Raw genomic sequence first — 13257 nt, forward strand, 5'->3', positions numbered from 1 at the left:
GGTGCTATTTAAGAGACTGAGCTGAATACAGCACCTCAGACTGAGGAAGTCTCTCGGATGAGAGACGAAACGTTTCTACATTTTTTTGTTGATTTGCTTTTTTTTTTTTTTTTTTGAATGTCCAGAGGACCAGATTGAACTTTTTTGGATTTTTCTACCTGGATTATTGAGCATGCATCAGGATACATTTCACTAAACTACTAACAAATAGTTGATAAGCACTACATTTACAAAAATTTCAAATATATTTCTGATTTCAGCGCTATTTAAATCCCTCTGAAACGGTGGACATTGGGAGTACAGTACTGCTTGTTACCAGAAAAACACTTAAACAAACAAATTATTTATTTATTTTTGATAGTGCGTAACACTTCAAGAGGTTTTCCTCATCTTCACATCATACACAGCTGCTTCCATATGACCATCGACTCCCTGCACCGTCTTAGGCGCTTCATTAAAAGGAGTTTAAACCACAGAACGATACGAGAAGATGCTGCGCTTTTAAACGTTTCACGTTTTAAAATGGAGATACATTAAAACGGGAAAACAGACGATTCCTAAACACTTATCTGTAGAAACCAATTAATATGAAGGACGTTTAAAGTTTGGTCCCTGACAGGAAGATGGTGGAAGAAAAGAACATTCACACGTCAACGCAGCACATTTCTCACTTCACCTAAATGATAAGGGTTTTTCACTGTCGTTAGAAAAGGAGCTTGTGTCACAGGTTTGACAGCAATTGGGAAGCTGCCTCCACATGAACTGTGTGCGTGCACGTGTGTGTGTGTACACTGTGTGTCTCTGTGGTAATATTAATCTGAGGACTCTGTCAGCTGCTGGAGGGGTGACTGTCTTTAGACAAGTCTGAGTTTGTAGTAATGAGATAGACACCTGCCACAAAGCCAGCATGTAGCAGCTTGTTGGTTCTGTTTGGACTTAAATAAGGTTCTGGGATTAATAGTTACAACAGCTTTTATCCTGTCTGTTGGTTGAAGTTTGTTTTTTGTTTGTTTTTTTCTTCTACAGCTATAATTGTTGAATTTCCACTAGAACCAGTGGTACCAACCAGGCTTAGACAGTAGAAGCAACACGGTATGCCTGAGAAGGTAATAAAATGAATCTGGTCTCCTATGGAGAGCCAGAGGGTTATAGACTAAAGTGTTTCAGATGTGCTCATGTGCTGGCATGCAACACTTAAGTCTTTGATCAGGTAACCTATAAATCTATCACAGTCCTGACATTACAGTGTATGCTGGGAATATTCTTGTTGTTATGAGGATTTTAACTAATATTCTAGTGTAAATTGTAATGGTACATTGAGGTTCTCTCTCCACATTTTCAGTTCCATGTTGGTCAGCTTAGCTCTGTTTGTGACAAAGTGATTTTCTATCTTTATGACCTCTATAGTCTGCCTACAGCTTCTGTTTATTGCAAAGTTATTTATGACCTCCATAGTCTGCCTACAGAGTTTTTCATCAACAGCAGAGCTTCTCATTCTCAGAAGAGCCTCAGCTCCTCTCAGGCCCTTTGTACCTGGAGTTAAACTCCAAAAAATAACTTTCAGTCAAGAGGTGCTAATGTTGATCTTCATTCAGTTGCATCAGTGCGTTCATCAGTTTTACAGGCTGTGACAGAGCGGCTGGTGTTTTCGTCTTGTGTACGTTTGAGGGTGTGATGTCAAAATCTGGTGTAGAACATCTGTTGTGGCAACTTCCACAATGGTGGCTTTGGGTGCTTTAATGTATGTTATGCATGTGGTTGTTGCAGGGTTATGTCAATATACACATCCAAACTAATAAACATCTAAACTTTACAGATGCAGGTTTTTTAAATTTAATTCAGGAAAAGATTTGCTTGTCTGAATACACAATTTCTGATAATTCATGTAATTATCTGGTAATTTTGTCAGAACTTTTAAGTATTCATGAGGCAGAGCATCAACATACTGACTGGCATTATACGTGGTTTGACAACACGTGGTTTAAAATTTACAATATATACAGTATACTGTATAATGTTACTTAAAAACTGGATAGGAAAAAAACCTCTTGACGGAGGACAGTTACAAATCTGTTTGTGCCTCATCGTTGTGTTCTAACACCAAGCCAAGACGACGGGCTGTAAATCTCAGGTGTTTGTAAAGATTTATTTTGGCTGTTTCAGAGCAAAATGTGTCACATCTGCTATCAGCTATACCCATTAATGCCATTAAACAACTTCTTTTCATATCAAATTTTCTATTTTTAATACGGGGTATTGCTGCCTTGCAGTTGACCTGGTGTTTTCCTTAGACACATTGGTAATGCTTAACCAAAACTTAACTTTAAAATGCCAACGTTTTACTGACAGGTATCCAGGTTTATAAACCCAACCTGAACACAAGACTTTTGTAAACCAGGGTTTATTTACTTCAGTTTGGGTTTATTTCTCTAAGCATGGTCTGTGTGTCTAACCAAAGACAGAGCTCCATACATTGCCATGGTGAAAAAAAGACGTCTCTTTCCTCTCTTCCCCTGTCAGTTGGACTCTGTTACAGAGCAGCCTTAGAGTCTGAACTGGGCCACTGTCTCAGGACCTTCTGTAAGACATCTCTGTTCTCTTTTCCACTTTCAGTCCAAGACAGCCAAAGCTGTGCACGTTTCCTGTCTTCTAGACCCTGTTCCTAGAAAAGCTCTGTGCCTTTCAGTCAATCCACTCTTAGTTCTTGTTCACCTAGTGCCCATTCTGAGCATCAATAAATAGACTTGTTCACGAGGTGAATACACACACTTACACATATAATGTGCATGCAACCAATCAGCTCCTAAAGAGATCAACTTCTACAGTCTAGCTGAAAAAGTATTTGGTATGCCAAACTCACTGACAACAAAAAACTATCATTTTTGAATGTTTCAGGAGAGACGCGTTTTTGTGTTTGATGGAGTCAAAATGTCAGTGAATCATCCGAGCACTTGAGTACACAAGTGTTTGTGCGTGTTAATGCTGTTTGCTCTGTTTTTGTTTGAACATAAACCCGGTTAGACGAGTGAGCTTTGGAACTGGAAAACGTCTGACATGCATGCAAAGCCAAATTCAAAACACATTTCTCTGGCAAATGAATTTCAGGCTTGTGCCTTTGAGCAGCTACGGTGAAAATCCTCAAAAGCAAAACAACTCACTGAAAGAAGTTACCTTGTAAACTCCCCCCACCGCTAAATTAATCTTATACGGCAGAATTTAAAGAGCAGATAAGAAGAAACTAAAAATGTGTCCCTAATCTCACTCAGGTTAGATGCAAGTCAGATAGCCTGATTTATTTGCAGTAAACACTCTGGACGTGACGGTTTACGCTGTCACGTAAATCAACAACAACAAGTTGGAGACAGAAACAGCCCTGACGAAAGAGCTTCATGTCGTTACTTTACACCAGCTGATTTATCTGTTTTGCTTCACCTTTTCTTCTGAGTTGCAACATGTTTGTGTTCCTGTTAACCTGAGCCACGTCTGCGCTCTCTGGTTTTCCTTAACACACAAGTTGTAGGCGGGTGTGAGCGTGCGAGTGTTTTCTGAGATATTTGCATCCAACGTCTGTGTGTGCATGTGGTTATTTATTTACTCTTAGTCACATCCCTTGTGTCTAGCTGTGAAATGTGAGTCTGTTTATCAGTATGAAGCTTTTCTGGTTAGTGTCGACATCAAATTTGTAAATTCAGGACTATAATCCAGCAGGCAGACTGACCCTACAGTGTTAGTAGTTCACATGACGATTCACAACATGTGACGTGTAAAATGTAACATTCATGGTCAGGGCTCTGCCTGACAAGCTTTGTGCTAGATTAGGTTTGAAACTGCTGCCTCAGTGAACCTGTTATTATTATTTTAACACTTTGACAACTTCTGAAGTTAAACCTCAATGACATGTTGTACCAAAAGAGCAGAAACTAAACCAAATCCAGTCAGTTCAGTTGTGTATCTCCAAGTCTTCGTGTGAGTTAGTTCGCTGTGGCGACCCCTGAGGAAGAGAGCAGCTGAAAGAAGAGGACAGAGAAAACAATTAAAGTTATTGCCATGTTCTTCATTTTTAGTAATTTATGATTATATGTATTTCATTATGCCTTCTTCCAGTTTCCCTTGGCCCTTTTTAATTACCTTATTCATTTTTTCCTTATACCTTTTCAACCTCGCCTCCTTTATGGGTCCACCTGCTGTCAAAGCCAGGTGTGTACAGAGCTGGTCTGTGACAGTAACACCAGATCGTTTTCACTTATCACTTGGGACGTTCTTTAAAAGTTCTTGAAGGACAGAGGGGAAGCTGTAAGATGGCCAAAGAAAATATCAGAGCAAAATTATAAAGAATAAAACAGTTGAAAGGCCTGACAGTGTTGCTCAGAATGACTTAGATAAATCCTACTTTAGCTCACCATACAGCTTTCTTTCATACACTCATTCAGTTTAAAGGAGGTAAAGTTGTACGTCCAGTGTTTCAGATAATTGATGGGGAATATTTAAAGTTAAATTCTGTTCATTCATATGAGTCCTTCAGCAGGTTGAGTCAAGGAGTCTGAATCGTTCCCATATACTGACTGTAGCGTGCTGCATGAATGATGCGTTTGTGAGAAGTGTGGGCGCTCAGGCATGCAGAAGGGCGTGGGGTGACGTTGGGAAGAAAGTTCCCTCTCTAACTCTTTTACACACACACACACACACACACACACACACACACACACACACACACAGGTTTGTTTTGCTATCTTTATGGGGCCTTTGCATTGACTTCCATTCATTTTTCATTCATTTCTATAGCCTAACCATGACCTTTATCCATAACCTAACCATTACCAGTACATACCTAACCCTAAACCTAACACATCCTCAATTCACACCTTAGTCCTAAACCTAGCCCCTAACCCACCAACGGGACTTCTTCTTATGGGGCCCGGGCTTTGGGCCCCATAAGGAGCAGTTGGTCCTCACAATGTAGTATAAGTTGGAAAAATGGGCCTCACAAAGTAGCATAAACAAGGACACACACACACACACAGTCAGACATTCTCGTGGTATATGTAATCTGGTGGTCATTATTGCAAACAAGGCTGAGTTGCGTTGCACTGACAAACACTTCAGTCTCTGGTTTAAATTATCACCAGTGTGGCACAAACCAGAGACCTCGGTTTGTCTTTGCAGGGAAAGGAAATGTTGCTGGAATGTCCACATATTAGGTGCAAAAGGTTAAAAAACAGACTTTGTTGATATACTTGATGTCCTATTTGCTTTCAGGGAAGAGATAAAAGAAGCTCTTCGTGTATCTGCTAACATTATCACAGGTTGCTGCTGTGTTTATAGCTTTATTAAGAAAAAAATTACTTAACTCATTTCCCAACAGAAACTAAAAGATTGTCATTTTGCTATGATTTCATAAAAAGCTTTAAGTAAAATCCCGGTGTAGATTCATCCAGGGTGTGGTATTCGTGTCTAATAAAATATAAAGTAAACGTCTTTGTTATTATTATTTTTTACTACCTTTCATTTCTTCTCATAGGAGTGGTCTTAAAGTTGACATTATCCTTCCATAGTCTTATAGTCATTTTGTTGATCACTTTCTTACCAAAACTGATTTAGTTTTTTATGAACAGAAAGAAACATAAAACAGTCTCAGCGTGTGTCATTATTTTTAAGAAGTTGCTTTTTGAATCTGGTCACTGATCATTCTGTTGTGATTTGAACATCTCTGCAGCAATGCTTGAGTATTAAACTAGATGTTTTTTCCTCCTGTTCTCACTTAGTGTCAGGCGTCATTACCTCCTGTTTACAGACACCAGGTGTTCAGAATAACATTATGTAACATGATTGCATGGTTCAGATTGCTGTTTGACTTTTGTCTTTTCAGCTTAGAGACATTAAAATAGATGACTGATATATCTATTTATATTTTGAACATTGTTAAGGTAAAGAAAGGAATTAATTTAGTTGTAAAAAGTAATACATATTAATAAAATTATCTTTTAGAAAATCAAGAATATTCCGTAGGTTTTCTATAGATGTTTTGACAACATAATTATAAAAAAGGTTTTCAATTTATCTATTACTGTAGCTTACACGTATCGTCACAAAGTGTAAGCTATTTTTTTACTAACTTGAATTACCGGCATTTTATTGTATGATTTACACACATTGAAATGTTTCCTGTTCCTGTTTTCTACCGTTTATGTTTTAGTTTTTTTTTAACTGAGATTAAAATATGCATTAATTTTTGTAATTGATATTTTGATTTGTAAATCTTATCCGTTTGCATTTTTCTTCAGTGTTTCTAACTTTTGTTTCTGAACTTTGATTGTAGAAAACTAACATGACTCAGACATTAGTTGTGCATTGCAGTGAAATTATGACCTTCTGTCCTCCTTTCTGTGAATGATTAATAGAGGCATGAGACTTTGTGTACATCTTGACCATATGCTCATACCGGTGAGTGTTCTCATTTCTGCTCACCATAAAAATACACGTCAGCACCAAAGTAACCAACCAATTTAGTCCATTGCTAGAGGCCTTTAGTAAATTCATTCTGCTTCTGTGTGGTGTATATGTGTCAGACCAGACAAGGAAGATTAGTTGAAAGTGGGGCACCAAAGTCCAAAAAAAGAGAGAGTAAAACAGGTCAGGGAAATGTATTCTTTAATTCTCTACTCTTATGTCTTTTTGGCCTTCTCAGGACATGCTTAAATCTCCTCATTTGTTTCTTTGGCATAGTTCTGTAAGGAAATTTTATATTTTAAGTCTAACAAGGTTGAATCAGGTTCTCTGGATGTGTTCTTCTTTGTTGAAACATTTCATTGTTTATCCAAATAACTTCTTCTGTCAGAGGACCAGCAAGCAAACTCAGTCTTAGCAACACCATCTCATATGCTGCTTTGCCTTTGGTAAGTGTGGCTCCACTCGGCCCTTTTCTTCTCAGGTCTTCTCAGGTGTAGGTGATTTACCACTACACTGGAGCTTGACCTGTTTCCTTGCTCTGTGAACGGGATCATTAATGCAAAGTGGGCGGGATCATTACTGGTCTTTTTGTGTTCAAGCCCCTTTGTCCATTGTGGTCCTTGTTTGCCCAAAATCTGACTTGAATTTTGTTAAAGTATCTTGGCACTGCTTATAGGTCCTGGTGTAGATGTGATGCGCCATTATCTCCGATATCTCTCAGTAAATGTGTTCATTTCTTGTGGCGCTGTCCGTCCACACAATGAGGAAATGGAGGTTCAGATGTAGTTTGCAGTTTTGCTGGATGGGATATTTGGTGACGTAGTTCTGCTGGCCAATCAATGTCTGCTTTCTGCTTACATCAAAATCGGTCCCTTGGAGCAGCCCGCTTGGAACCTCAAAATAATGTGGTCCCAAACCACAAACCGAGCTGAGTGGGTGTGGATACTGACAATGGGGAGGCCCTTAACTGGTATTATGTGGAGCCAATGAGAGTTGAGATAGTGGCAAAGTGCCACTAGTGGATCAACCAGTTTGCTGGTGACAGCTGAAACTAGTTGTTGACATGTAAAAGGAAGACCTTCAGCTTAACGGCCGATAGTTAGTGCCCTGATGGCTGCTTGCTATTCACAGATGGCTGAGTGATACTCGCAATAACAGCTTTGTAAGAGGGTGACAGTTTAACACGGAGGCCTCTGTTCCTGTTTAATGATGAACGGGTTCTCTTCACAAAGATGAATTCTTTACTCCTCTCTCAAACTAATGTTCCTCTCTATCAAGGATGTGAACATCTTCATCCCTGAAAGAGTGACCACTGGCCTGCAGATGAGTGTAGACTTCTCAGTCCTGGCCTGATGATGTTGCTCTTCTGTGCTGGGCCATCCTTTTTGCCAGTGGTTGTTTTTTTTCCCTGGTGTATAACTGATCACAATCCTACTGGCACTAAACAGCATACACAATATCACTCTGCTTATGCCAGGAGACTGGAACTTTGGGATGAACCAGTCTTTACGGTTATGTATTTTGGGGTTTGAAAGTCACTGGGACGTCATGTCGCTTTGGCCAGGTGGTGGTCAGTTGACAGCTCAGCTCCTCTCTTCACCCGAGTGTCCAAAGCAAATGGCTGCAAATCAGATGACATGACTACAAAGTCAATCACCCTTATGTTTGAACATGGTGTTTGTGATGGAAAAACTGTGACTAGCGTAGAAGTCCAACAACAGGACACTGCTTGGATTCAGGATTCAGGTCATTCTTCTCAATCAGGCCCCTCCAGGTCACACTGTTGTTACCCACGTGGGTATTGAAGTCCCCCACCAGAATAAAGGAGTCTCCAGCTGGAGCACCTTCCAGCAACCCTCTAAGAACTCCAATAAGACTGGATACTCTGAACTACCGTTTGACGCTTAGGCACAAACAACTGTCAGAGCCCATCCCTCTACCTGAAGGCACAGGTAAGCTACTCTCTCATCAACTGGAGAAAACTCCAACACACAGGTACCAAGTTGGGGGGCTAAAAATAGACCCAGACCAGCTTGGTGCCTCTCACCATGAGTAACTCCAGAGTGGAATAAGGTCCAGTCCCTCTCAAGGAGATTGGTTCCGGCGCCCATGATGTGTGTCAAAGTGAGCCCAACTATAGTCAGTATCTTGCAACCTCACCCACAAGCTCAGGCTCCTTTCCTGCCAGAGAGGTTATGTTCTATGTCCCAAGCCAGGGTCAGAGCGCCAAGCCCCTCCCACCCTTCAGCCACTGCCCACCCAACTTTTATGGCCACTCCTGCAGGTGGTGGACCCACAGGAAGACCATTTTGCCCATGTTGCTCATTTGCCCTGAGCCCTATCGGGCCCCATGGGTCATCAGGTGCTCGCCGACGAGCCCCTCCCTCAGGCCTACCTTCAGGGTGGGGCCCTAGGAACCCACAGCCAGGCAACGGACATTGAGTTCCTTGTTTGTCTTTGTCCGTGCAAGTGTTTTGAATCACTTTTGGTATGGCCTGTCATATAGGATCAATCTGCGTTGGGAGACTGCCTGACAGCAAAACTAGCATCATCCAGGCCCACAAACTCCTCCACCATGATGGACATGGAGGAGGCAGATCAATAAATAATATATTTCCTTTACAGTGTGTTTGTGTGCGTGTGTGCGGGCATGCGTGTTATCCTCTTTTTACATTTTTTTGACTGTGTTTAAGGTCAGAGTTTCTCCATTGAGCAGAATAATTACAGGTTATACAAACCAATGTGGCAAACAGGTTGGTTGTAAACATTAAACTCTCTGATGACTGCTAATTAGAAGAAAAAAAATGATTTAAAACCGACAGTAGGAAATAAGAAGATCTCATATCTGGTTTCTTTTTTTCTTTACTTTTAAAGTTTTTGAGGGTTTATAAAAATGTTTTTGCAGTCTGCCTGGATTGTATTGCTTCTAGCTCTGGCTTGTTGATTTTTACATTCTAAACCATTCATAAAATATTTTATTGACTCATTTCAATCATGAATGTTTGTTGTACTTCCTGTTTTTTCTTGGTGATTTGTAGTGGTTCTAGTAAAATTGCATGATAGCTGGCATTGCTAAGCTTTGGGTCTAAAAATAAATATGGATGTTGTTAGCAACTGTCGTATGGAAGTTTTCTTTTCCTGACATTAATTTTTTTTTTTTTTTTACTTTTCAGGAGGCACCAGAGATATTGGGTCAGCACTGACGAGAATCTGTATGAGGCATCGTAACATGGAGGCTAAACTGAAACAGTTCTCATTGTAAGGAGTACCAAATACCAACTCACACACCTAATCCCTTTGGACCCATGCTGTCTCATAGTGGAAAAGGGCTTGGAAGCGTACCGAACTGAGTCGAGTCGTGCTGAAGATGAACTATGGAAAAGGCCCATTAGGTTCAGCTTCAATAAAATGAAGTGTTTTAATTACTTCACCTTCAGGGTGAAGGAGTGGCTTTTGTTGAGGAACTCAGAGATAGAGACAATTTGTCTGGCAGCGAAGTGCTTCTAATGTCTCCGTAACAACTTACATCATAGTTGCACCCACATACACAGACACATTGTAGACAAGAGGCTCTTTAATTCTGGTTGGCATTTCAGTAGAGATTCCTTCTGGGTCTCTGTTGCGGGGGCTGGACACTTGTGGGGCTGTGATCAACAACCACCTACTAACACACGACTGTAAGAGACACAAGTCTAATTTTAGTTTTACTCAGACGGCAGCTGTCCACCTCTCCCACTCTGAAACTCACTCTCAAACATGTCTGGGAAGACATTACATACTTGTGTGATGATTGACTGTCCTTTCTCCTTTGACGCACAATCAGAGACGCTCACACATCCATTTCTCACAGTCTGAGTTTTTCTTCCTCCTGTCTGTCTGTTAATCATTGACACAAGAATAAATAGCACGTAGACAAACTGCACTTGGTGTTTTTAGTTCTGAGTCCGACAGTCTGCCCTTTTCTTTAAGTAGATGAAGTGCAGAACCGAAGAAATAAATCCATTTATTTGTTCAAATCCAAACTACAAATGGCTAAATGTTTGGTAGTGACCTGAGCTCAGAAAGTTTATCCTGCGATTTGTCCAGGTGTTTCCTGGAGGGTTTGATCAGCCCCCTGCAGGAGCAGATGGAGGAGTGGAAGAGAGGCGTCAACACCTTAGACAAGGACCACGCAAAAGGTGGCAAAACTCACATCATCACACACACAGTTACACCACATCTGATTAGTTTCCTATAGATATGTCTGGTTTTCTGTTTCGCCGTTTTAAGGCCTACAAGTTGTTATTAATGCACTTTAAAACCATTATTTAACCCTTTGTTGTTGTCTGATTCAGAGTTCAAAAGAGCTCGACAGGAAATCAAGAAGAAGTCTTCAGACACGCTTAAACTCCAGAAAAAAGCAAAGAAAGGTAAAAAGGTCTACTTAATGAATGTAATCTGCCTGTGAGTTTTAATTTATAGAATCTGCATTTGATGGATGCAAAGCAGATGAGTTATTTTATCTGTGGACAGAAAATTTGTAAATAGAGTAAAAAAATGTACTGCATTTAACAACAAGTCTTTATTATGCAGAGTGGAAAACAGCTAATTATAAAAACGGCTCATTAAACAGTTTATTCTAATGTGTCAGTTGTTTCAGATCTGGAATTTCTCATAAAGTTGACAGGTTACACATTTTTCTCTTTGGCTAGTTTGATATTTAGTCAGAAATCTTGCCCCTTTCATATTTTTCAGCACAAACTTAATAAGCAGTTGTGTTTTAATGCAGCATAAAAAAGTATGATGTGTTTTCTCGCTAACGTGCTGTTTTTGCTGTAGATGTACTGTTTCTCTTTTCCTCAGGCAGACCTAAGACACGTGTTTTTCCATCGACCTCCTGGTGAATTTGTCTTCTTTAAATATTTTGTCTGGTAGCTGTTGTGAAATAGTTTATGTGAGGTTGGAAAGAAAGAGTAATGGCTAACCAGCTGCTCTCAGATGAGTCCTTGGTCCATCCTCCAATCGGTTATTCATGTTTTACTTGATCAAACTTGTTTAGAAGAAGTTAACAGTTACAACTAAATACAAACGTTGACACGTCCAGAAGAGAACTAATAAAGAACTAAGCTGTGAGCAATAATTTTGTCTTTTATTTGAAACAGGAAAAGGTCTAAATTGTACAGGTGTTTTTCATTTGATGGTGTGTGTTTGAAACAAGTGTGGAGTTGTGTAGATCTGTGAGGCTGAACATGACCTTACTTGGTAAACACTCAGAGGCTCCGTCCTTCTGCAGCTCTCTGGGCTCAGGTTTTACACACATTCACCTAACAAGGTAATACAACACACACAGGACTGTTGACTGTGAGTGTAGCATGTTGTGAGACACTGACGGTTTTTGGACTTAAAGCACAGAAATGCAGCGGGGGCTGTCATATTATTTAACTTGAGCCACCTTATTTTTTGTTTGTTTCCTCAGGTACAAATTAATGTATGCCTCTCTTTTTATTAGATGGGGATGTGACATATATATCTATAGATAGATGGACAGACAGACACATTCAGCTCTTTGCTTTTGACAGAAGACAACTAAAATGCTAATAAAAACTCAGGAATTGTTCAGTTTTCAGTAACAGTTGACTTGGTGTGTCCAGGTTTTGTTTGAGCTTTACAGCTGTCGAGAATTTAGATTTAAGCTTTTGATAGCCGTAAAGGCACCACCAGACTACATTCTTTCCATTATATGACCACTCAGAGACTGGAGACACTGACCTAAGGCTTTGGGTTTCCCTGGAGCCAACAGCTCAGCCGGGTTCATTTCAGGAATCACTACACACATGTTCGCTGTAAGATCTAACAAAGTTAAGTCAGGTCCTCCGGACGGATTAAAACTTAAAATAAAAGTTGTTGAAACGTTTCATTTCAAATTGACAAAGTCTTTTGGATAAAAGATGAAACGTTTCAACAATTTTTTTTATTTACAGTATTTTTATTTTTAATCCATCCAGAGGACTTCACTTAACTTTGTTAGATATTTCTACCTGGATTACTGAGCATGCATCAGGATGTTCCCTGTAAGAGTTTGTATTTGGGAAAGTGCCTCAGCGCTAGTCTGTGTCAGTGCACACATTCCCACCTCTCCTTTCCCTGTCATGGCTGAAGTTACTTTTTAAACTGTAGGAAGGACTTGTTTCAACTTAGAGTTACAACTCCCAGTTTAGTTCAGACCAGAGTTAGAACTTCCAGTTCAACCCAGAGTTACATATTTATTCAGTTCAATCCAGAGTTACAACTCCCAGTTTAATTCAGAGTTACATTTTTCCGTTCAACCCAATGTTACAGCTCCCAGTTCAGTTCAACCCAGACTTACAACTCCCAGTTCAACCCAGAGTTACATATTTATTTAGTTCAATCCAGAGTTACAACTCCCAGTTTATCCTGATGCATGCTCAATAATCCCAGTTTAACTCCCAGTTTAATCCAGTTCCAACTTCCAGTTTATCCTGATGCATGCTTAATAATCCCAGTTTAACTCCCAGTTTAATCCAGAGTTCCAACTTCCAGTTCAACCCAGAGTTTCATATTTATTCAGTTCAAACCAGAGTTACAACTCCCAGTTTATCCTGATGCATGCTCAATAATTCCAGTTTAACTCCCAGTTTAATCCAGAATTACAACTTCCAGTTCAACCCAGAGTTTCATATTTATTCAGTTCAATCCAGAGTTACAGCTCCCAGTTTAGTCCAGAGTTACCACTCACAGTTCAACCCAGAGTTACATATTTATTCAGTTTAGTCCAGAGTTACCACTCACAGTTCAACCCAGAGTTACATC

At 39.9% G+C, this 13257-nt stretch overlaps 1 protein-coding gene across 1 annotated transcript in view; it reads left to right on the plus strand.

Annotated features, from left to right (window-relative positions):
- Nucleotides 1–13257, plus strand: part of LOC119409507 (protein MTSS 1) — a 51541-nt gene that overhangs the window by 23873 nt on the left and 14411 nt on the right. The window contains exons 4-6 of the mRNA XM_037676398.1: nucleotides 9621–9705; nucleotides 10534–10625; nucleotides 10782–10856. Of these exons, the coding sequence (XP_037532326.1) occupies nucleotides 9621–9705; nucleotides 10534–10625; nucleotides 10782–10856 (252 nt within the window). The remainder of the gene's footprint in view (nucleotides 1–9620; nucleotides 9706–10533; nucleotides 10626–10781; nucleotides 10857–13257) is intronic.

This window comes from Nematolebias whitei, chromosome 5 (genome assembly GCF_014905685.2).
Source record: "Nematolebias whitei isolate Nwh7 chromosome 5, NemWhi1, whole genome shotgun sequence".
In the NCBI taxonomy this organism is placed as follows: domain Eukaryota; kingdom Metazoa; phylum Chordata; class Actinopteri; order Cyprinodontiformes; family Rivulidae; genus Nematolebias; species Nematolebias whitei.